This window comes from Lampetra fluviatilis, chromosome 25, assembly GCF_964198595.1.
Source record: "Lampetra fluviatilis chromosome 25, kcLamFluv1.1, whole genome shotgun sequence".
Lineage (NCBI taxonomy): Eukaryota > Metazoa > Chordata > Hyperoartia > Petromyzontiformes > Petromyzontidae > Lampetra > Lampetra fluviatilis.
This window is the reverse complement of record NC_136299.1, coordinates 10713154-10736659: the sequence shown is the minus strand read 5'-3', so window position 1 is coordinate 10736659 and position 23506 is coordinate 10713154. Positions and strand designations below refer to the sequence as shown.

General features: G+C 42.6%; 1 protein-coding gene across 3 annotated transcripts in view; it reads right to left on the bottom strand.

Annotated features, from left to right (window-relative positions):
- The window catches only part of LOC144941808 (sprouty-related, EVH1 domain-containing protein 2-like), a 34851-nt gene extending 20704 nt beyond the window's left edge, over positions 1-14147 (bottom strand). For 2 of the 3 annotated variants that reach the window (XM_078868268.1, XM_078868269.1), the window contains exon 1: positions 13681-14147. In XM_078868268.1, coding sequence (XP_078724394.1) covers positions 13681-13706 — 26 coding nt within the window. In that variant the 5' untranslated portion in view covers positions 13707-14147. Of the gene's footprint in view, positions 1-13439; positions 13469-13680 lie in introns of those variants that run through there. The other variant, XM_078868270.1, reaches the window with a different exon arrangement.
- Between the last annotated feature and the right edge of the window lie 9359 nt (positions 14148-23506).

The following is a 23506-nucleotide window of genomic DNA, read 5'->3' as shown; positions in this document are numbered from 1 at the left end:
TTATATACGTTCAATACAATCATGAAATCAAAACCATGAGCCTCTGATCACATGGATATAAATTGTTTGTGCAGATCATTGGGAAAAGAATAATGGAAAATGTAGAGGTCAACCAACCACAGCAGTAAGCTGGGTTCAGGATTTACGGGTTTTCTCCCATTTACTCTACCACAAGCAAACCAAAAATTGGTTTCTGAAATTTTTTAATGAATATCAAATACCATTATGCTTGGCCTTTGTAGACTACGAAAAGGTATTCGACCCAGTGGAAACTGATGCGGTCATCCAAGTTCCCATAAACTAAGCACGCGCTAAGGCCTAAATAACAACTATTTTGAAATAATCAGTCATTGTTGAAGAATATTCCAAAGCAGATTGAAGGGAACATGAATGAAGACAACTCAAAAACACCACTCATCTCATTGTTGTTGCTAAAGCCTAAACTTGTAAACTATCCTTTAAAAAATATCCAGTAAGTATAAATTGATCACTTCCAAATGTACAAGGTTCGCAAAGTCCTGCCAAGATTTGTTGTACGTGCAGAACTTCAGTGCTTCATATAGTTTATTACTTCCAGGTTTATAAAAAAATAAACAGAATCAGCCTTTTTTCTATATAAAAAAAATCCAAATGTGTTTTGCATGTAGACTTTAACGGATGCAAGACAAAAACATTACACGCACAAAAACAACTGCTTTATTTCAAAAAAAAAATGTACTTACGAAGACATACTGCACCATTCATTTACTAACGTGCCACAATGCAATGGCACAGAGCGAGAGAGAGAAAGCCGCTGGGCCGGGCCAGAGTAAAAAATGGCATGCACCCAGTTTTGACTGCAGGGTGTGGGTGTATGGGTGGAGTGTTGCCTTGCCGAACTATAGACTTGGGCCTTAGCACTGGCTCGAGCGCAATCCAGATTGTGTGCGACACGCACCGTGTCATGCGGCTGTTGTTCTTAAGGGTCACGCAAGTCGCAGAGAAAGCACTGCTTTAGAGTTAGAGTGAGCCGAAATGTATCTGAAGAAAACAATAATCATGAAGGCGTTATACAAAGTTGTGAAGCCAGGAATTCCAGCGTGATAATGCCAAACAATGAAGTGACACGTGGTACGCTTGGCATCTGTCCACCGCAATCTAGATCCAATGCATGAATACGCATGGATCAAAATTTAACCGAGTCACAATTGGGTGTACGGTATATAAAAAGACATCCTAATATGGACATTATAAATCCTAATTTCTAATTATGAGCTTTACATACATCTTACTGCTAGAGTACATCGTTATCCCAGGGATACCATCATGGACCCTCCGGGCTATATGTTCCAGGCACATTATTCTCAGTGGTATATTAATTACAAGTAAATCCCTTGCCATGTGGTTCTTAAAAGACCTAACTAACCATAATGCCATCATGTGGCATTCTGTTCTCCGGATATGCCACATTTTCAGTCGTAAAATGTTTCACCAGGAAGTGAGATGGTCGAGTTAATGCTCTCTTTATAGAAAAGATGTTCTATGCAGCTTAATAGCGTTATCCTGTCATGAAAAATGCCATTGCAGGATGAATAATAATTTAACAAACGCCAACCAGTTCTAGAAAGTTGATATCACAAATCATCAAAACAGTAATAATAATAAAAAAACAGCACTGTGATGGTGGTCAATGTAATTGGAAGAATGATGGATGCATGCATTGGCGAAACGCATGTTGATGGAAATTTGTGGTAACTACATGAGGCACACGCTGTTAAGATATAAATTGGCGCTGCTGTACATTAGGTGGAAATTTAAGAGATTTGCATGCAACATGAATGAGCAGTTAAACCGCAGAGATATACATTTTTGCAAAACAAGGAAGTAAACCAAATCCCTCAAAACCAGAAGCTTATCTCAGTGGCTTCGCTTGCATCACTTCCATCCGCTTTGTGGCATTTATGTTAATGGTGCAGTGCCCTACGCTGTGAACGAAAAAAGTATCAACACCCAGAATGCCACTCACAAAAATTCCAATGAATAAAATACTTTAACTGGTGGAGTAAACATAGATTGTTATACATAGACATTGCGCGTGAACAATTTTACATAATACGCCACTTTACATTCTTGTATTCACATGCTGCGAAAATATAAACCTGCAGACACATTTTTTTCTTTAAGAATGCCTGCTTGGCAGGGCGATTGAGTAGTCAAGATAACACCGTTGGCCTCAAAGTCCACATTTTGACAGCCGAAGCATCTATCTCGGCTCCATTAATAACTTGTTATGAGAACATTATCAAACACCTGGCTGTGCCCAAGAGGGCCCCATCCCATCTCCTTGCTTATGAATATAAAATATCCCAAAGCGCGTTATGCAAAGGTATCCCACTGTGTGCCCCGTGTAATGGTCAACCTTGTGTACGATTAAACACCAACATTCTCCAAATTCTGCAACCGAGGCAACAGGGCCTCTCCTTGTATTTAACTAGCTCTGTGCAGACTTAAGTAACTATGCTGTAGTGAGAGTAAAACAATCCTGTACATTTGTGTTTAGTCTTAAAGAGTAACTGCTGGAATCAAACAATGAAGGCTATGTGTTATACCTAAATAATGTAATATTATGGGGGGGGAATGTATAAAAAGCAGAATGATGTGAATGAGAAAGTTACTGGATCTAGGTGCTGAGCATGCTCATTAATAATGGAGACTAAATTTAAAATGGCTGCTGTGATTCTAGAAATGCATACGTGATATTGTGCAATGCCATTGTGCCAATTTCGATACAATTTTTTTTCTTTTCCAAAATATGTATGACGAACGCACATGCATTTTTCCACCATTAAAAATACAAATGTGCTTTGTAACTTCCCAGAAAATGTGTATGCGCCACGACATACCATCCCCGCCAAAATTTAGCCTCTAGTTCATGAAGTTTCCAAGACAAACAAAGCAACTTAGAGGATGTACTGCAGGCAACCCAGCGAAGGCCACTGTCAAAAACAAGGGGGGGAAAAACAAAGAGAAAATAAAAATAATACCACAATCAACCATGGTTCAAGCATTAATTTGGGTGCTCCACTTTTAGCCACAAAGAAAGAGGAGGAGGAGGAAGCAGCAAGGGAGGAAGGAAGGAAATGCGGTTTATCCTAATAGCTGGCCTCCTGTGCAGAGATCGCTTCCAGACATGCCAAGCTTTTCAGACAATCCTCCAGGACATATCTGGGACCCATTAGAGCCAGCACCGTTACATTGCAGCATTTGGAAAAATCAAGTGCTTGGCCTCATTTACCGAGAGATTACAAAAAGCTGAATATTTTAATAACTAGCAGGCTTGTAACATGTGTTACCCTTTTTCCACAAGGTAAAAATGAATACATACCTTATGCCATGTTGCAAGTGAAAAAAATGCAATATTATTAAAACAATAAATTTGGACCATGACTATCCATTCATAATACAATGCATATTTCTTCAAAGATAGGCCAAATACATGTTCAATTCCTTAGCCGAGGAATGGACTCGTACCACACAACATCTGAAGTCACTTTTCAGGTAAGGTGGAAAGGTGAATGATTGGCAAACCAATCATGCCAATAATTGGTAGAGACAAGAGTTAACTAGCACATATGCAGAATTCCAATGCATATCACACTGTATAGCCACTTAAATGTAAAGTCTAAAATGCTACATAGTTTTAATTATGAGTTGAAGGGGTCAGCATATCATCAACCACATATCTAAGGACACATCTCTCTCCGTCTCAACATGTGATTGTGATGTGCATGTATCATGCTTCCAAGGACATCTTCTTAACCACTTGACCAATTCGAACAGCATTTTTAGGGCTAGTCTGGGCCCACCACATCCCAGCAGAGATTACTTTTCAGAACAAAAGTCGATGCTTAGCTTTTCCCAAAACGTGTAATTCTGGTATGCTTTTTGCATACTCATGATATCAGGTAGCCAGATGGTCTTCAAGCCCAACATACACAATGCCACTTGGTTAGAGATCTAAACCCATTTCCAAATGGTAAATGTTTTATAAGGGCATTATTTAATAAGTGTTGTCCTTACGAGCGGGTGACCTCTGCCATCCAATGTACGCATGTTTTGACTTAAAGTTACTCAGTGTCTGAACCTCACTGCCATTTCAAACGTTATTTCCTCAACTGTTAATATTGATGTGCTAAATAGTACTGCTTAAAACGCTTTATTGGTGCATGTACATCCCTCATTCTTAATGGTTTAATAGTATAGACATGGTATTTTTACCTTTAGCGAGAATTTTAAATGCTGTATACACTATGTTGTCTGGGGAAAAAAAAAACTTGCTATATTAACATGGAAATTTGAGGCAGATTCATATCGTATATGGTTACAGTACAGTAAAATCCGCGGTAGGAAAATGTTAACGTACTTTAGCTGACCATACAATTTCTCACATGTACACACGGTCCATGACATTGCACGCTTTCTGCAAGCCATTGCTTTTGTTCGTCATAAATTGGATATTTAAAATACATTAAAAATCTAAATACAACGTATACAAACTTGTATTGATATTTTCAATGCCAACTTATGTTTTCCAGAATTTGAAATTTGGGCACATTTTTTTTCTCAGCTGACACCCCCACTCCATGTTTGCGTCGATTACATTTTGCCGGACTGTCACAAATATTACTCAAACAACATGTTTGCAATGAACGGCTATTCATTTTCACCAAAAAACTACCACATGAACCAGTTGGTAAGTTTTTTTTTCTCTCATGGCGTTCTGAATGGGGCCATTTTCCCAAGTAATTTATATAATTAACAGTATTTCTACTGGGAGCACCCATGGAAGCCACAGTGGAAACCTAAGCATTATTGTAAGTACAGCACAATTTTACCTGCGTTTTTTAAAATTAAATTAATCCCCACAATTTATATTCCCAATTGACCACTCTAACTTTGTAATGGGCAAGTAATCCGAATCACACACAGACTTTAAATACTACTAAATAACGGACTGGACAAATGAGTGTCCCTGAAATATTAACGATGACAAATCAATATTTTTTTGTAAAGATTTTCCCAATATAAGTATGTTTCAAAAATACAAGAAAACCAGGTCTACGTGACTTTACCGAAAGAACCAAGAATACAGGTCAGTACCGTTAAGACATCCCTGTGTGTTGTTTTAAAACTTTAAAACGGAGAACCCATAAAGGAGTGCCTGTCTGACTTGCAAAAGCCTTCGTATTAATTGCTGCAATTTGCCTTTCCGTACCGCACACTAATTTCGCATTCTTGAGCGCATGTGCACGCCCTTTTCCTTAATTAAAGTGACCAACTTCTGTTGCGCTCATCTGGCGAACGGAAAATAGCATTTGTGCCCCGAACAATGTACCGTTTTTGAGAGCCTCTAAATACTAAAGTATATGCTTGCGAGAATGTTATGGTCATTCTTTCCCCGAAGCGTAGCATTGTTGAAGTACACTCCAAACCTCACTTTGAGCAGACCTGAGGCCATCTCTACCACAACAAACCTGTACAGTACATACACGGCCAAACTAACGAAGAAGAAAAATACACAAGTAATTACGAATGTACAAAACACCTAAAGTAATAAATACAATTCAGATATCACAATAAACCTATTTTCCAAAGAGATTTTTTTTACCGTTCTTTCTTACACGATTACAGTTAATGCAAGATAAAAAAACTGCCCCAACAATGAAAGATAACTATTACTCTTTGTGAAACAAACATCAGCCGGTTCCTCAATTCTTCATTGTATTTTTTTACTTTCTTAATTTAATTAATGCACACGGCTCCACTTGTTAACCTTTTTTCCACAAATGTCTCGTATCAGTTTTTTTTGTGGGGGGGGGGGTAATCCACTCCTTCCTCAAACCAAACGAGACGGGGAGATTTCCCGCCCCACACACAAAAAAAAGTGGCATGCGTGACAAGGTAGGTGCTTTTTTTTCTATCTCCTCCCGAGGTTCTCTTTCCCACCCGCCACCCCACCCCACCAACAAAAGGGTCAGAGCTGTAGACCTCGGCCCCCTGTGGATGTCTTTCCTTCCATGCTGATCCCCTTGACCTGCAACTTGCGTAGCACCGACAGTGTTTTTTTTTGGTATTTCTGTATACAAGCAGATACCATTGCCATGGCCCAGTGCATACGTTTGACAAGTACACCGCTTTCCCTTTCACCGTGCCAACGTTTACTTCAAGGATAATTAATCAACTAACGCACGTCCGTACATGTGCGCGTCCACGGTTAAATTTGGAACGTGCCATTCGGTTGCGCGGGAAGAGAAGGAGCGAGGCGGGATGCATAAAAAGGGCCACTTGTGGTCCCAAACACACCAAAAACCAGGAGAGCTTAGTGGAAGAACTGGGGGGGTGCGGTGAGGGGGCGCGCTTCTTTCACGGTTCATGTCCAGCGTTACAAACAACTTTATAGAAAGAAAAGCACACGTGGACAATAAAGGGTGGAACAGTCAAGCAAAGTGCAGAACACTACGCTCCTCTACTTTACATCCGGAAAAATGGTTAAATATGTTCCATCACCGCTTGTTAAATTTGGATCCAATGGCTTTAACAAAAATCGCTGTTCTGCCTGTGGGATGCCCGAAGGCCAAAAAAGTGGCGGCGTCAAAGCGTATAAGCGGTGAGCGTATTTGCAATCAACACGTTCGCAATACCTGACGCGGGAGGGGGGGGGTTCGAAGTGTTATTTCATTGGCTTCGCAGATTGCCTTGTCAGCATATTTGTGTTCATACCGGAATAACCATGCACAAAAACACAACACGCTGCTGGCGCATTTGCACAATGCTCGCATTGTATCGCGCCGTGTTTTTGCATGCATGTGATAGCGTCGCTACCAATCGAAGAAAGAGAGAGGGGGGGGGAGAATGACCGCTGTTTTAATCGACTTCCCCACCCCGACCGGTTGTGATGCAGACAGCCTCTAAGTAACCTGCATCACCTCTGTGCAAGGAAAACACACAATTTCAACCACAGCACAAACACACACTTCAAAATACAAACTATGCTGCTGCTGCTGCTTTGAAAACATTAACTTTTTTACACTTTAACCAAAAACAACCCACTTTCTATCCACGGCTGATGCATACAAATCAAACCGGAGCATACAACTTTTTTTTTACACGGCAAAAATCATAACATCACGGTGGTGTGTATTTCCCAAATGAAGCAGTCTGGCTAACTCGCGATGGAAGATGGCTTTGGAGCTCGAACGCTGTAGTGTTACAAAGAACAACAAGTTGTTGCGTGCATTTGCAGACCGCGCCGCATGAACAACAGCTGGGAATGCTCCGTTTGCTTAAATGAGCTTGGCAGGTATTCAGACGGCCAAGCACTCCCCGGAACGACCATCACCACCCGCGTTTCGGCGACTTACTGGCCATGCACCCCTCTCGTTAACCTGCCTCTTGAACAACTTGCGCACGTTCGACGCCTTCAACAAAGGCAGGTCACGTTTGGCACAACGTGCGCAACAAGAGTGCGCTACGGCGAGTCGTAAAATTCCAGGGATTAAGCCAGAGGTCCACTCCGAATAAGACAAATATGCCAGCCCCGGGTTTCCCACCCCCCACCCCGTGCAGTGCCTGTGGTCAGGTGTTGCCAGTTGATTTAAAGTGAGTGCATGGAGAGCGGTGTGACATTTGTGGCCACGGCTTTGACGAGTTAGTGTTCGCTAGAAAAACAGCTTTGGCACATTTGTGGCACGCAGAGTCGAGTTAATCCATTTGATTGATGCGCATACGTTGATTTTACATGCAGATGGTGGTCTGTCCCGTGCACACGATGAAAAGACCATGATGTAAACATATAAGGATGGTGTTCAGAAGCAAAGTTTGTTAAACTGCTTTGAAATTAAGACCTTAAAATTACACATGTACGAACACCAGAGAACTGGGAAAAAAAGTTACCCGGTAAAAAAATTCAAATAAATGTAGTGCATTCCATGTAATTTGGAGCATTGCATCATTACATTATTGCCCTTTTTCTATTCAGGTGAACGATGCTCATACTCACACGGAACATCCTGTAGGTTTATATTACAGCACTGTACATTATTTGAAAAAGGCCCACATAAATAATACAGCACACATGACAAGCTGCATGAGTGATGAGCACCCACACTGTTAGGGGCACAGCAAAGTTACACTTGCAAGCTACCCTTGCGGTGCCCCAGCAATCAATTTGATATTTTACTCCACACCGATTCTACCCCGCTCCCCGCCAACCCACCACCCCCAACTATACCCTGGCTCAAAACTATCCAATGATATCCATATCAGCTCCAATAGACAACCAACACTTAACAGAATCAACCCCTTGTTTCAATACAGGTCAGGCTCCCAAGTTAAACTGCTATGCCAAAGCATTTTAATAGCCTCCCGAAGTTAAATTCTTATTTATCGAAAGACGCGACGCGAACGCACCACAAAAGCAATTTGTGGAGTTTGTGCGCGTGCATTTTCGTATACAAGTCGCCAGGAGCTTCTGGTGTCGTTGGGAGCCGTGCGGCCCGTAGGAAAGTCGGTAATAGTTCATGCAGCTGCTTAACACTACTGCAGGGATATGAACGAGTTGTGTGTGTGTGAGCGCAGTGCAAGAAGGGCAGCTTCTAAAATGGCCCATATGGCAAAGAGGTTGGAAATCTGGTTCAGGGCTGTGTCCTGGAGAAAGAGCGGATGCAGTTGAAACTGCATCAAGGACAGTGTTGCGTTAGAAAAGTAGAATTTGGCAATTTAAAGGGAGGAATATCTGGCCATCTTTCCCTGCGTAACACACATCTGACCATTTATTTCTCCCTCAACTGGAAAACGGTAACATTAATAAAACGTGACGCATATGACATACTGAATGTAATTGTGTTGGTTAAATCACTCGCGCAATTGTTAAATGTTAACTATTGGTACGCTCTTTGTAAAGACATGTATGGCTTGTGTTTTGTACGATCTTGGAAATGAGACTTCATTTTCATATATTTGTCGTTTTCTTGCAAAATAGAGAAATAACCTTAAAACAATAAAGCCAGCATTGGCCACTGTTATGTCAAAGGTTCCGATGCAATTTAAACACAAAACTTAAGATATCTAAATTCTACAGTAATATAAATATGGGGGTGTCTGCATTCAAATTATGACAAAGTATGTGTCCTTGAAATGTACGTTTTAATAAAAGAGCTGTAGTTTCATGCTAAATATTTTAATGCACTGTATTTTCACAAACTGCGTAGTTACGGAGTTTACGGGCGGGTTTGCAGGTGTTCAAAAGAATTCAGAAAACGGCACTCTAACACGATACGCTACAGCTATGGAAAATGTAAATATTCTAATCTTTCGCTTCACTAATCTACCGACACTTAATACACTGTGACAATAGACCCGTAAAGGAAATCTACACCAGACACAAAATAGCTCTAGGGGATGATGCAATTGTCAAGCTTTGCATTCATTGGGCAACATTTCAGGCAATAGACCCTTCTTCAGAGCACTATGTCGATAATTATAAAAAAAAAATTTTAAGCCAGTTTTGTTGCAGAGTGTGTCGATTATTTTTCATTGTGCTTGGGGCACCACCGCCAAAACAGAAATCCCAAATAATTTGAATTAATTAGGATACCGTTTCGCTCAAAGCACTGTGATTGTCTAGACAGGAAAGATGCACTTGCATGTGCACGCGATCTGTGCAAAGCCTGGGGGCTTATTGTTGACACAATCATTTCCACTGTGCAGTATAAATGAATGGTGTTAATTACTGATATGGGTGGCGCAGGCAGATTTAACACACATGCAACAACACAACATGCAATGATGCACTTCTAACATCCCAAACGATGGAATTACTGGGGATAACACTGAAAATATTTTTTTTTACGATTAGTTCTACACTCAACATGTGAAAAACATCGCATGACATTGTATTCCGGTGGTACATCCTTAAGTGTGTATAATCGGTTTTATTTGAAAAACAGACATTCCCAATTACAGACTGCTTCAATACAGCTCCCAAAATACCCCGCTTGAAATAAAAGCTTTTGAATAATCGTTTGTAGCACGATGGCCATTCTACAGTAAAAGCCTCAATTACCATCCAAGCTGGTGCTTTTAAAGTGCTTCTTTAGCAACGTTCAGACCATTATGTATATTGTTTCAAAGAAGTGTAACCCCTCTCAATGCCCAAGCATTGCACTTTATACTAAAAATAAAACCGTTGTTCAAATTTAAACACCCAGCGGCCTTGGTAGCGTGATGAGCAGAACGCAGCACATTACTCTCTGCGATGCTAATTGATGATTGTCAAAGATAATCTACCGTAAATGCTGTAACAAAAATATATATTGTTTTCCCTTTATGCAAGAACTTACATTTAATTAATCCGCACGCAACTTTGTCACACAATTGTGGCTATTCATGAACGTGGTGCTGCTGCTCTTGTGCTGAAAAATATGGTAAAGCATCATTTGTACGAGATAAAAAAAAAACTGACTCCAATGACCTAGGTGCAAGCGACAGCTCTCATACATATGCAAGCAGGTGACTAAGTGTTAAGTTGGTCTCTGAAACACTGCCATGTAATGCGAATTGCATTTAATAGGCTTGCCAGTATGGGCAGGTCCCAATAATACCCAACGCCACAGTTAAAGCACTCAACTACTTCAATTATTCGAGATACCGAGGCTCAAAGTACTGTACAGTTCCAAATCGTCTTTGCCTAACATTCATCACGTTCAATGTATTAAAAGCAACTTCCTGTATGGAATACTTTCGTAGCAGGTAATACGAATACAAACCCCCAATATTATGCTTAACCAGCGTGTAAATATGCACTTCGCTTTCTTGCATTTATAAAGCTAACCGATGGTCAACTAAAATGTCGGAGTCAACGTCCCACTAGGGGTCCATTGCTGGAACTGAAAAGCAATTGGTCTAAGGCTTGAGTGTCTTCCTTGGGTAGAGGATAATGGGGGTTAAAGGCCCTGTCTTCATGGTCACTAAAATAGTCTCCTGAAACAGTTGTTCTGTTTGCCTGTCATCACTAATGAGCGAACGTTTTGCCGTCCACCTGCTCAAGAGTTGTATACGTACAACATAAAACAAGTGTCTGTATGCATACAGTTAAAACCATGTGTGACATATCCTAGAGGTTTTTTTGAAGATTGCAATACAGTACTTCCTAAGCCATTAACAACGTTGCTGCTAAAATCAGAACCCCCCCCCCCAAAAAAAAGTGCACGGCACGTCCAAGACAATCCATTCATCTCAGACCGCTGCCGAAATGTCTTGACAGTGGACTAGTAGAGTATCTTTCATTAATAAACATCGTCAATATCACCGGCTACTTTTCTGACAATATTTATTAGAACGGCAACTTTCTTATAAATATTAAATCAGGAGGGGAAGCGGCCAACGGCTCCACATTAATAAATGCATTAACCATCAGATGCATTAACTCCCCTAAGGCACTACAGTAGTGTACACGCAGTGGGTAAGTGGGTCATGCGTCCATGGCAAGTCTCCGCTAAGATCACGGAGACCCACGCAACAATTGACCAAATGACAATAACAAAGGGTGAACATTAGGCCATCATGGGGCAGTGCTGGGCCCGATGCACCACTTTAACTTGGCTACATGGTTTAAACAAGAAAATGTTTTTCGAGTTACGGTTGTTGAGATGGCTATGTTGGCTGTCCATTAGGCCATGAATAAAATGTAAAACTCTAACAAAGGCAAGTAAAATTTAGCACTATTTGTTTGGCGTCATATAGGTCCATTAAGCCGTGCGAGATAAGCTGGTGTGTTGCTTGCAAATGGTTACAAGGTTACATTGTAACGTGGGTAGCAATCCCTCTGTTACGGCTGTCAAGATGTTTCATTTAAAAGTGATGCACAACGCACATTCAGTACTTCTTAAGACTTGGCTTGAAGTATACGTAATGCAGTAGGGGTGGCGAGGCCATGTGTGTACATGAGTGTACATTTCTGGTAGTGGTATTCTCGTGTGTTAAATCGTCCGTGGATTTCACACTTCTCTCACTCCGTCAATCAGTCACCTTTGTCCAGAACGAGGTGAGAGCCCATTGAGACAATTGGGCTCTGCTGTGTAATAAGGAAGGCGTGTATTGCACATGTTTTGTGCATCCTTTGATGGTGCAATAACGTGAATAAGTGCATCCTGTGGGGAACTTGTTTCGTGAGAAGCTCTATACATAAAACGGTGACGACACTGGTGATGATGTTGGGTATCTTGACGATGATGATTACCATTCCCTTCTTGCTGCCCCCGTAGTCTGGAACTGCCTCCCCCCAATCCGTCCGCGCTGTCGAACTCCCTTGCACAATTTTCATCAGCCTATGACAAACACTGCCTATGTCAATACACTGTCACCCCCCCCCCCACCGTGTCTGTACGTGTTAAATCTTAAATTACATTGATACGCGGCATACATCCTCACTGTATTGCACGATGATGGTGTCGACGACGACGATGATGATAATAATGACGCTACGTTTTTAAAACACCAAGCGAGGAGACCTCAAACAAAATGCCGATGTTGAAGAGAAGTTATTATCCACGTGCTATAATCACCATTCTCTCCCCCTCTCTCTCGCTGTCTACTTGGTATCTTTAATTCGAGTGGGGCGTGTGTGTTGCTTGTTCGTGTGTCTCTTCTCTTTCATACTCAAGCAAGGTCATTCAAAACAAAAGTGTGCGCCGAGAGAGAGAGAGGGAGCCGCTGGGCGCCTTCATGAATTTATGAATGAGAGGCGCCACGTGACCCTAGGCCACTGTAAAAAGCACTCAAAGGCGACCACCGCCTTTTGTGATGGTGGCAGATTAGTGTACACACACACATATCATCATCATCATCACAAGAGCACGTCCGCACCACGTCCGATGGTGTTAATCGGTGCGGGTTTAGGAATTTAACAAATAAAATTAACAAAATGACAACGGAGGAATCTCGCACGCCCGCGCTCGGATAGCACAGGCCCCTCTGCCCCCCCAACTCGACATTCACAATTATAATAAAACAATCCACGCGGCTTGTAACGTCGTGTGCCATTGTTACACCATCCCCTTGCCTCGTCTTATAGTGTGCTTCGGTTATCACCATCGTTATCATCATCGTCGTCATCGTCGTCGTCGTAAAGAGATAACCGGCCACACATTAACGCCCCACTGCCACGGCGCATTGTACGACGGGTTAATTATTAGATTGTTTCACGGGAGTCCTGGTGGGTGGTGATGGTGGTGGCTTTTTTGTGAATGAACGTCCCCGCGTGCGAATGGAGGCGAACCAAAAACGAAACACGCCCCGGTTAAACACACACACACACGCCACACCATGCCGGCACGAACCTCATCATCATCCTCCTCCTCCTCAACACCCACTTGCCACCAACCCCGCTTCACACGACCAACCTTGCTCCAGCAGATCAAACAACAACAACAACAACCCAGACGAGCTGTCACCGACCCCACCGCTCGACATTCAAAGCGGCCGAACACACGAATTGGTTACACCGCGCACTGTACGCGCACTGTACCGTCAATGCAAATCTCCTCACCACCACCGCCGGATAGACTCACAAACAAACCACACAACACCGCGAGAGAAACGCGGTCGATAAAACAGGTACTAAAGAGTGTGGTGTTTACTCACTCGTCTGCGCTGCAATCCTCGCTCATGGTTTACGACTCTCCGCTCTGGGCACCATCTGCTGCTGAGGCTCTCACATGGTCCGTGCATGTGAACGATTACTCCCCTCGGCTCGAGCCTTGCCTTGCTTGCTGCTTGCTTGCTGCTTGCTTGCTGCTGCTGCTGCTACGAATAATGTATAATACGTGGAAGGCGATTAGTTAATTGGGGCGATGTGTGAAAGCAGTGTTAGAGATGTCCCGAAAGGCGCGCACGCACGCGCACACACGCCACCGACAACCCAACAAAAGTGTGTGTAAAGAAACAACAAAGAAGATGATTTAGGACGGGCACGGGCAAGGACGTCGCCGAGTAAATAAGAATAAGAAGAAGAAGGGATGTTTGATATGAAGAGGGAAAAAAGTTTGTAAACTCGCTTACTAACGACGGGAGTAATAAATATAAAAGAAATAAAAGTGGAGCGGTGCGCAGCGCGGGTTGGGTTTTAGTGAAGCGCGTCGCGGAGCGCTCTCCGGGCGAGAGGAAGTGATGCGGTCGCCCCTGCACCCCCCACCCACCAGCCCCCAGTCAACCCAAGCACTCACCCCTGACGTGCGCCGCGATTGGAAAATAGGTCGTTTCATTAAAAAAACCCATCCCTTTGTCTATCGAGTAAGGGCTTCCCACCACGCCGTGTCGCTTCGTGGGGATATATGTGGCCATACTTCACCACGTTGGTCAGTGCGGATCGGTACCATATATACGCGGTGACATAGAAGTACAGCACAACGCGATGTGTTGCAACGCCCTCTGCTGCCCATCACGCAGCCCTGCATCCACTCACATTGTGTGCCGCGTTTAAAACGGAGAACGTGCCTGCGAAATGTCCCGACGGTTCAAGGCTCCCTCCCTTCCTAAGGCTCGAATTTTTCCTTCCCTCCACGTTAACGGGAATTGTTTTCCACTTTGCTCAAAACTGTTTCCAACTCTCAACTCTTGAAAGACTCATGCTGCCACCAGTTTGGACACGTCTTTTTAAAATGATTATTATCATAGACCCCCCACATGATTAGGTCCACGGTCATAAATTGTACATAGGGGCAGTCCATAAATGACGTCACGCAATTTTAGGACGATTTTTGACCCTCCCCCTTCGTCACACGGCGTCACAAAAAGTCAGACCCCCCCCCTCAAATATGACGTCACAAAGCTCTGCCCCCCCCCCCCCCCCAAAAAAAAACAAATCGCTTTAAACTATTGTCATTGTAGTGCGTATTCAATGTGGCGCTGCACTCTGATGTTGTAGGAGAAAACATTTATTTAAAAGTCTAATTAAGTAGAACGCGTTGTCTATATTTATTTAAAGTTGCGCATTTTGATGTGACGTCACATTTCTCAACCCCCCCCCCCCATCGTCACACATCGTCACAAATGTCTGACCCCCCACCTCCCCCCTAGGTGCGTCACGTCATTTATGGACGGCCCCATATGTCATCGTTGATACCATGGGTCCTGTTGCTTTGGTCAGAATGGGCCCCGACTAGACTATGAATAAAACATACTTGTGCCATGACCGACTGAAGTATTCTTATCATGCACGTGTCATGTATATGTAAACAAAAAAAACAACTACATGCATCGTTCCAAGTTTAACACAACTTTTCATCATACTAAATGCAGCATTGCAACATGTACAGCGTACCTTGTACACTGTATGTAAACAGACTGCAAACTACTGCTTAACCATCTTGAAAAGGCGTCAGTGGCCAGTTACATTAAACGCATTAAGATATGTTTTATAATACGGTATTCATTATGGTCTTTTTTTAAACAATGTATGTTTGATTTTAAATACATCATGTTCCGCTTTATCATGCACAACCACGCTCATATAAGCCCCAAGGTCAGATGGTAAAACCGTGGGTAGCATAAGAGAAGTGAAACCAGTTGCTTGAATACAATTCGTGGACATATTCACTCACATATTTACACAGAACCATGAAATAGACTACGTCAATAATGAAATGATACTCCAATAATTCCTCCTATTAAAATGGGGATAACAATTCAGGTGATTAATTGCAGACCAATTCGACTCAGCGCACATCATATCAATTGCACACGAATAATATTTAGAAGCCGAGAAACCACGTGAGAAAGCCACGTTTAAGAAATAGTTCTCTACCACTAATCACACCATACCACGAATAAGACCGTTAAAATATGGAGTGATTATCTAATGCATCATGCCTATCCTTTTTATATTATGACAATGCTTGCGACACAATAAATCTAATAACAATACATTTCATGGAATCAAACATGTCGACGGTGCTGAACTGTGTTTAAAAAGTAAAAATAGCAACAAACGTGCAATATCATTTTCTTTATCAGGATTATAATATGTTTTTATACTGGAGGAATCCGATGAGCTATAAATCCTTTTTCCACATATATCCAGTAGGGGCGAGTAAGAACGTTACAACATCAAAACGGTACAAAAACATGATAGTAGTGAAAAGTACAAGAAAGGTAAATAAATCGCCCAAACGCATACAAATAAAACTGAACCATCCCCATCCTACTTAGGCAAAGCCCACTCAAGTATCAACTTATCTTTCAAAAGCGACTTGGCCACAAATGATAGCTCAACAAAGTGGCCCATCAATTGGACATTTATAGCACAAAATAATCTCCAAGGCTGCTTGACATGGGCAAAATTGGAAAAGTCCGCTGAAGGTGTGTTAATCAACCAGCCAGTGAAACAATACTGTGCAATTAAATGTCCCCACGATTAAAAAAAAAGTGTTCTCGGTTGGTGGTCCAAGATTGGGTTGGAAATTCCACATTCGTATGGTGGCGAGGTAGGCTATTTAGTAAAACCATCAACTTTTGACAGAAGACGTCAACAGTGGAAATATTAAATATATATATAAACGTATGCATTGTAAAGACAGGTTTAAGTAAACTTCCTGGAGTTATTCATATTTACTGTCATACTGTATTATTGTGCATGCAATGAGAACATTGTACATGTAACGTGGTTGTCACATTACATACATGCCAGACATGATGGGATTCGTGCCTTCCAACTGTTTGTGAGCACACCTTTGTTGTTAATACTATCATTCATAACCTACTTGTTGAATGAATGTAACTGAATTTGGTTTTATAACGTACTAGCCAACCATCTACGGTAGACACAAGCAGTATAAACGCTTATAATATACTCCAATGCAACTTTTTTTTAAGTAATTTTTTAAGTGAAATTACAAACTTTAATCATTGTCTCTAGCTTATCAAAATAATAAAGGAGTGAGTGAGGGGGGGAGGGTCCTAATGATGAGTGTTAAGGGTTTATTGTTTATAATGTCTGCAAATTATATGCAAATAGCCTTTGACCAAATCAGAAGCTACGCAGAGTTCAGCTCTCATAGGCGACCAGCATCCACAACAGATGTCCTGGTTACAGGCTGTGGAGTTACGCCGCATATATATATCGTTGTTGTACTGAACTTCTATGGTGCCCACTTCTACGTGTTCGCGCCTTCTCCAAAACGCACTGACCAGCAGTGGCATGTCACGCAAAATGACGTGGCGATGTGACATTTGGGCTCACCGAGTGAACGAAGCTGTGCATTAGCGAGGGGACAAATGAGAAGCAACGCAAAGGTCAAATAAAATACCGTGCAGCACTGTCCACGATTGTATGCTAAGTAGGGAGACACCTACCGCAGATGCGAGGGTAGTAGAAAATCTGGCCCCAACTGGTCATGGGTGAGCAGATTTATGGGTAGAAATCATTTGCACCTCATGCTATAGGGGGGGGCACGGTGAGTTTTAATTTGCCCTTCTGCTCGTGTTGTGTAACAACCGGCGAGTCGGTAAAAAAAACGGATCTGCTGTTGAATACAAATCCAAGCCTCGAAGCACCAAATTGCTAAACGGTGCCTTGTGAGGGCTATGCCTGGGGTCAGGTAACGGGTCTGGTTTTTGTTGTAATATCTGAATACCGAACAGCAGTAAAATCAAACTACAATGCGTCGTCGCATATTCGACTGTCACGTATCCGTCATGAACAATTAACCGCTCACACTCAGTGAAGTCTTTTTAACGTAATTTTTCCATAACCCTACCTTTTCGTTCAAGGTAATGTCGGTTCTAAATCCCACGAATCCATGCGTCCGCCCCCCCACCTATCTAAGGCGCGGCAAAGCGCGTTCCATGTCTAAAGCAGTTTGACATGTATTAATTTTCTTTTGACCAGTCACCTCTTTTTTGTGTGTTTTTGTTGCGTGCTTGAATTGTTATTTTACCAGAAGATGTTCACGTATCCGACATGCTCACATATCCGCATATGCGACGTTTCACTCTGCTGTATTGATATTCACAGACACCTGTGTAATAATACTCGATAAGAAATATAGCTTTTGTTTATATTACCCGTATAATTGAATTAAGCAAATAATAATAACCGCTCATTGTTTATTCCCAAGTACAACGCAGCATTGCAGCACGGGTGGTTCATGATGACACGTGGTTCGGCTTCCAAACACTGCACTGTAACTGCGATCAGCAAAGCGATAGGTGCTGAGGTGGGGTGATTTTTTTCTGTAAGTGAAAAGAAAACTTTCCCCGAAGAGTATATTCTGCGTCCTGTCGTTCTGGTATGCAAGCCTTGTCAAACTCGCTCCGTTTCCCATGACACACACACACTCTGACCACGTGGTATACCAGGCTTCGCAACGTTGAGTCCACGGGGTACACTTCTAGTCAGAATCAGAATAATGATTTTATACTTCAGGAAATCCGGTGAGCTATGAAGCTCTTCCCCCCCCCCCACACACACAGACGTCCAGTAAAGGGGCAGGTCAGAAAGTTACTACAACAATAATACAAAAAAACAGATATGAGTGCAAAGTATAGGAAAGATAAGCGAGTCATTATAGATAAATACATAAGAATAAAGTAGAAAGGACACGTTGCAAAGGTATATCAATTCCTGTCGATTCCTTTTGTCAGGACTCATCCCTCATATGTGAACATCATCATCATCATTATAATAGTTTCTCATTCAACTTCATATCTTTTCGCAATTTGAACCATTGTAGAAGTCGCCTGCTTAATACGTTTTTTGGCATGAAAATGCGTTAAAGTTGGCTATTACTGAACCCTTGATGATTGATGATAATTATCATCATCAACAGTAAAAATATTACTGAACCCTTGATGATTGATGATAATTATCATCATCAACACGCTTACTGTAGCCGTCAGCATGTGAACTGAATCCATGCATAACTACATTTGTCCAAAACCCTTGTTTATGTTTTTGATGAATACGTTTTTGGTCGATCCTGGGTCTAGACGAGTAACTGTGTGCGAAATGTTATCAGTCTTTTTTTTACCCAGGACTTCCTGGTGAGTTCCAAGACTCTTTTGCACAAGGGTTGTGCGTTGGGATGTTTGGCAAACTCCATACACGAGCGTTTGGCTTGTGGGAGGAAGCTGGAATACCCAGGAAACAGTCCCACGCATACGCGGACGTAACACTCAAAGCTCCACACAGATGGAATGAAGAATCGTTTGCTGCACTGCCACCACCTGGCCACCTTGGAGTACAAGCCTATAACGCCTGACATTCATAAGCAATCTCCCATCTCTAATTACTAACCAGGCTCATCGCTGCTTAGCTTCTGACGACATCAGTCACACTCACTGGAGGCGAGTTAGACATACTTTCAACGTCCCAATTAAAGACGTCTTGACAACCCTTTGCACACGCAATACAAAATAAACTTAAACCACAGCTCATTGCGTTTGCAAAAGATACCATGACATTGACCCACGTGACGTAAAACAGTGCTTATCTGAAGATGTTGGCAAACAAAATACTGTACATCGATACATTTTGCTGTTGACACATGTTTTGTCGGCTGGGGCACATGCGGATAGCACATGGCAGATGCCCTCTAGGGCAAACGCAGGTTAGGACAATGTTGTTGTATTGATGACACCGAGGACTAGAAAATTCCCTTGAAATTTCACAATTTAAATCTCTACCCCCCCCACCTCCCACAGAGACTCCATTTACCTCCACACGTTACCCAGAATTTTAAGAATTTATTTTACAGAACTATCACCAACTCTCATCTCATTAAATATGAACACCACTGGTCGATTGATCATTTCTGGTGAACTCACTGCCATACGAAAAAAATACTCAGAATATTAGAGGAACAGAAGGAGTGTCTATAGGAATGTTTTCACCTCCGTAAGATTAGCATGGCGAAACACTTGTTGTGTTTATTACCTCGGTCAAAGTCTCATAAGTGATACATCATCATCAGTACCATAGATCCCTGGTTCCTTACGGTCACAATGAGCCTTTACTTGCCTGTAAAATAAATAAAAAATGTTCAAATAAGTGCTGGAAATCTCACAAACGTTTCTTGGAATGCAGATGGGACAGTGTGTTGTATCTGGAGAGCATGGGGCCCTCTATACGCAAAACTTATCTGGCTCCCCCAGTGTGCATGGCTGAGCTACCTGAATTCACACAAGAGCCGATGATACAGTATAGCCAAGAGCCACATCCATAAACGTTCCTGCTCATATCACAGGTCTCTCTTGCACGCGATTCTTTGAATGTTATTCCTTTTCATCTCTAGCTGCAAGAAGCCACTTCCTAAATATAATGCAGTGATGATGTTCATTCCAGATGGAGCGATGAGGTCAGCGAATGTGCAGGCGCTGGGTGGATTGGTCCATCGTGGGACTGTGAAGAATGCTGGCGACGTGGGGAGGCCTTCATCCCCCGTGCATTGATGGCGGCTAATGATGTTAATTACACTTTGTGGAACATCAAAAGTTGTTATTTTATGGAGAGACAGCCACCGTCGTGGGAATGTGGAATTTCCACGCGTAATAACGACCATTCACAGCCCCTTTGTCAATCCACGGCTGTAAGAAGACCACCCTCCACGTGCTGTGTTGGTCGTTAAGGGTTCTTTGACCACACGTACGTGCAGGTTGTGGAGCCGGGAGAAACCAGGACTGGTGTATTAGCTTTGGCCGAGAATGGACCTCGGGTCGCGGGGATTATAGCACAATTCAGCAACCACTGGGTCATTATACTTACTAACTACGGTTTAGTGGTAAAGCAAGGTCAAACAACCCTCGCGACAAAAGTGTGTGGTAGAAGCCTTCATCCAGCAGTGGATAAAGCAGGACACTCCGAAAAATTGTATCTTGACGGCGAGCAATGTTGTCCTGATAGGATAAAATAGGAAGCAAAAACAAGTAACGATGCAACCTTGGGTATATGTACAATGTGGTGTCTGATAAAGAGTCAAATGGTTTTCCAGCAAAGGAGAGTGCCACCAACAGGCACAGCAGGGCATGACACTTTTGATGAACGCGTCGCGACATCGTTAAAGGTTCTCCATCATCAACTGCGAGAAACATTTTGGCTTGAAATGTATTAATGCAGACGCCAGCAGGCAGCGGCTGAGTGGTTAAGCTTGACTTCTGTCCGTTATTTTTTTTTAAATCGAATGTTGTGCGACTCGTAATTTTGATCAACAAGTGTAGCTTTAAACCAAGATTAAAACAAGCGGGAATATTGAAATGTTTTCCTGATAATCAATTTGCGTTGAATTACTGTGGGTCACGATCTCCCTTTCCCAGGAAAGCCTTTCAGCAGGGACGTGGGGTCTTGATTGGGGGGGGGGGGGGCACTATCATACAAAGGTTGAGAAACACCGCTTCACAGGCTATTCGATGCGTTGACGAAGATGATTGTTGTTCCTGATAATGTATTCACATGAAAGTATTTACAAAAAAAAAAGAGTTACAAATTCAAGGCATTCTTTTTACATATTCTTGAGGAATATCCTTTTATTTTATATTATTATTACAAGGTGATTAAAATTCCATCCACACAGGCATAACTAAACAGCATTGAAAACAAAATCCAAAATAACTTTTTCGTAATGGAAGCCTTGTAATGCAAAGTCCACAAGTGAATTTTCAGACACTCATTTCTTCTTTAAATATACATGTCATATTATACATTTGGAGAATTTTTTTTGTCGTAGCTACATTCTTACTTTGTTCCATAACAATCTGTTGGCGAAATTAACGTACCAAGGGGTTGCAGCAAATTCAACACTGGAAAGTAATACGTATAAATCCTACGTGAGCTTCTGAAAGGAACACTCTCACGTCGAAAGATAAAGGTGCAGCCCTGCAATTGCTTACTCACGCCAATGCCGGCAGAAGGGCCTCCAACTACAGAGAGCCCTAGAGAACCCCTCTAGAGGTTATTTGGCCTCACTTCCGTGCTGGAAGAGGTTGGAGTGCCCACACTTCACCCCACCGCAACACACGACCTGCCCATTCGCTCACTACGGTGTGCCCATTTATACTGCTGGGTGAAACAAAAGCAGGTGATTGAATAGATAATGTTAATAGTGATGATGATGATGATGATAATTTAGTTTTTGATTGCGCGCATTCTCCCACACGGGCCACCTAAGAGCGCTCCACACGCTTTGATAAAAGAGGTTTGATATTTTTGGGGTGAGATCGCGTAAAGATATGAACGTGTCGTTAAACCCGTCACCACCAGACACAGCCAACAGGAGGACTCTTTCACAATTCTGGCTGTCGCCTGATGCGGCTGGTTCTTATTACCAGTGAAACGTTGTACTCGAATTGTACATAGAGTGGGTTTACTCTCCAACACACCGGTGCGCTGAACTAGTAACTAATTGGCATGTTCTGTTTGCATCACAAACCTAACGAATTGGCTGTGTCAGGTGGTTGCGGGTTTAATGACACATTTCAATGTTTACGCGATCTAACCCCAAGAAAAACTTTAATTATGGATACATACTGGTCACGAAAGCTTAAATGTTAAAAGTGACTTACATCTCATCTGAATACATTTGAAGGGCCCCTCCTGTGGTCAGCTGTTCCCTGTGAGGCACAAGGTGGCTCAGAACCTGGCCTGCAAGTGGGCATGAGCATTTCCAGTCGGGAACAATGATTGCCATGTGTATTCCCAGTTGAGTAATAAAACAATAACAACAACAGCAAAATAATATATACTGTGCCTATTGCCATAACTTGCCACGCCATGGGATGGAATGGAACCAGTGCTGCTCACATCCGAGTCGCCGTTATTATGATACCATCTCTGTTTCAAGCGTGTGACTCAGCGGTGCAACTATTGAGTGTGCAGGCAGTGCAACTGCACCATAGTCCATACGGGTCAACGGGGCCCAGGCAGCGGGTAATGGAGAGGGTTGGGTGGCGTGGGTGGGGTGCGAATCGACCAGGGGGGAGCCCAACGTAATTCCTTGCACAAGGGCCCATGCCAACCACGCTACGCCACTACTTGTTAACGTGACCAACTTACGGATTACAAGCTCGGACAAAATTTGCTTAAATGTGTGTGAAACACCACAGGCTTGCTGGGAACGCATTTCCCTCATGACTCATTGATGCAAAACTGCTGCACGTTAGGAGTGCACATCATGTTCAGTTCTCTGCCGCGTGGAAAAAATTTGACAATTTTCACAAAACCAACGACGAGATACATCCATCCACCAATTGTGCACCTCACCTCAACAATCCAAGACGTCTACATACTCTGGATATTCATAGGACATTAACCCAGGTCTTTTGCGGGGGAATATCCACATTATCACGACGCAGAAGCCAGGAGAATGGTGAATGCAGTTGTAACTTTGACTGTAGTGGGTATGAAACTGCTGCGCGGGTTTTCGCGGCTGTGCTGTACATTTCTCTGATGTGTCTTGTGGTGCATGTTGTCCAACGTTTC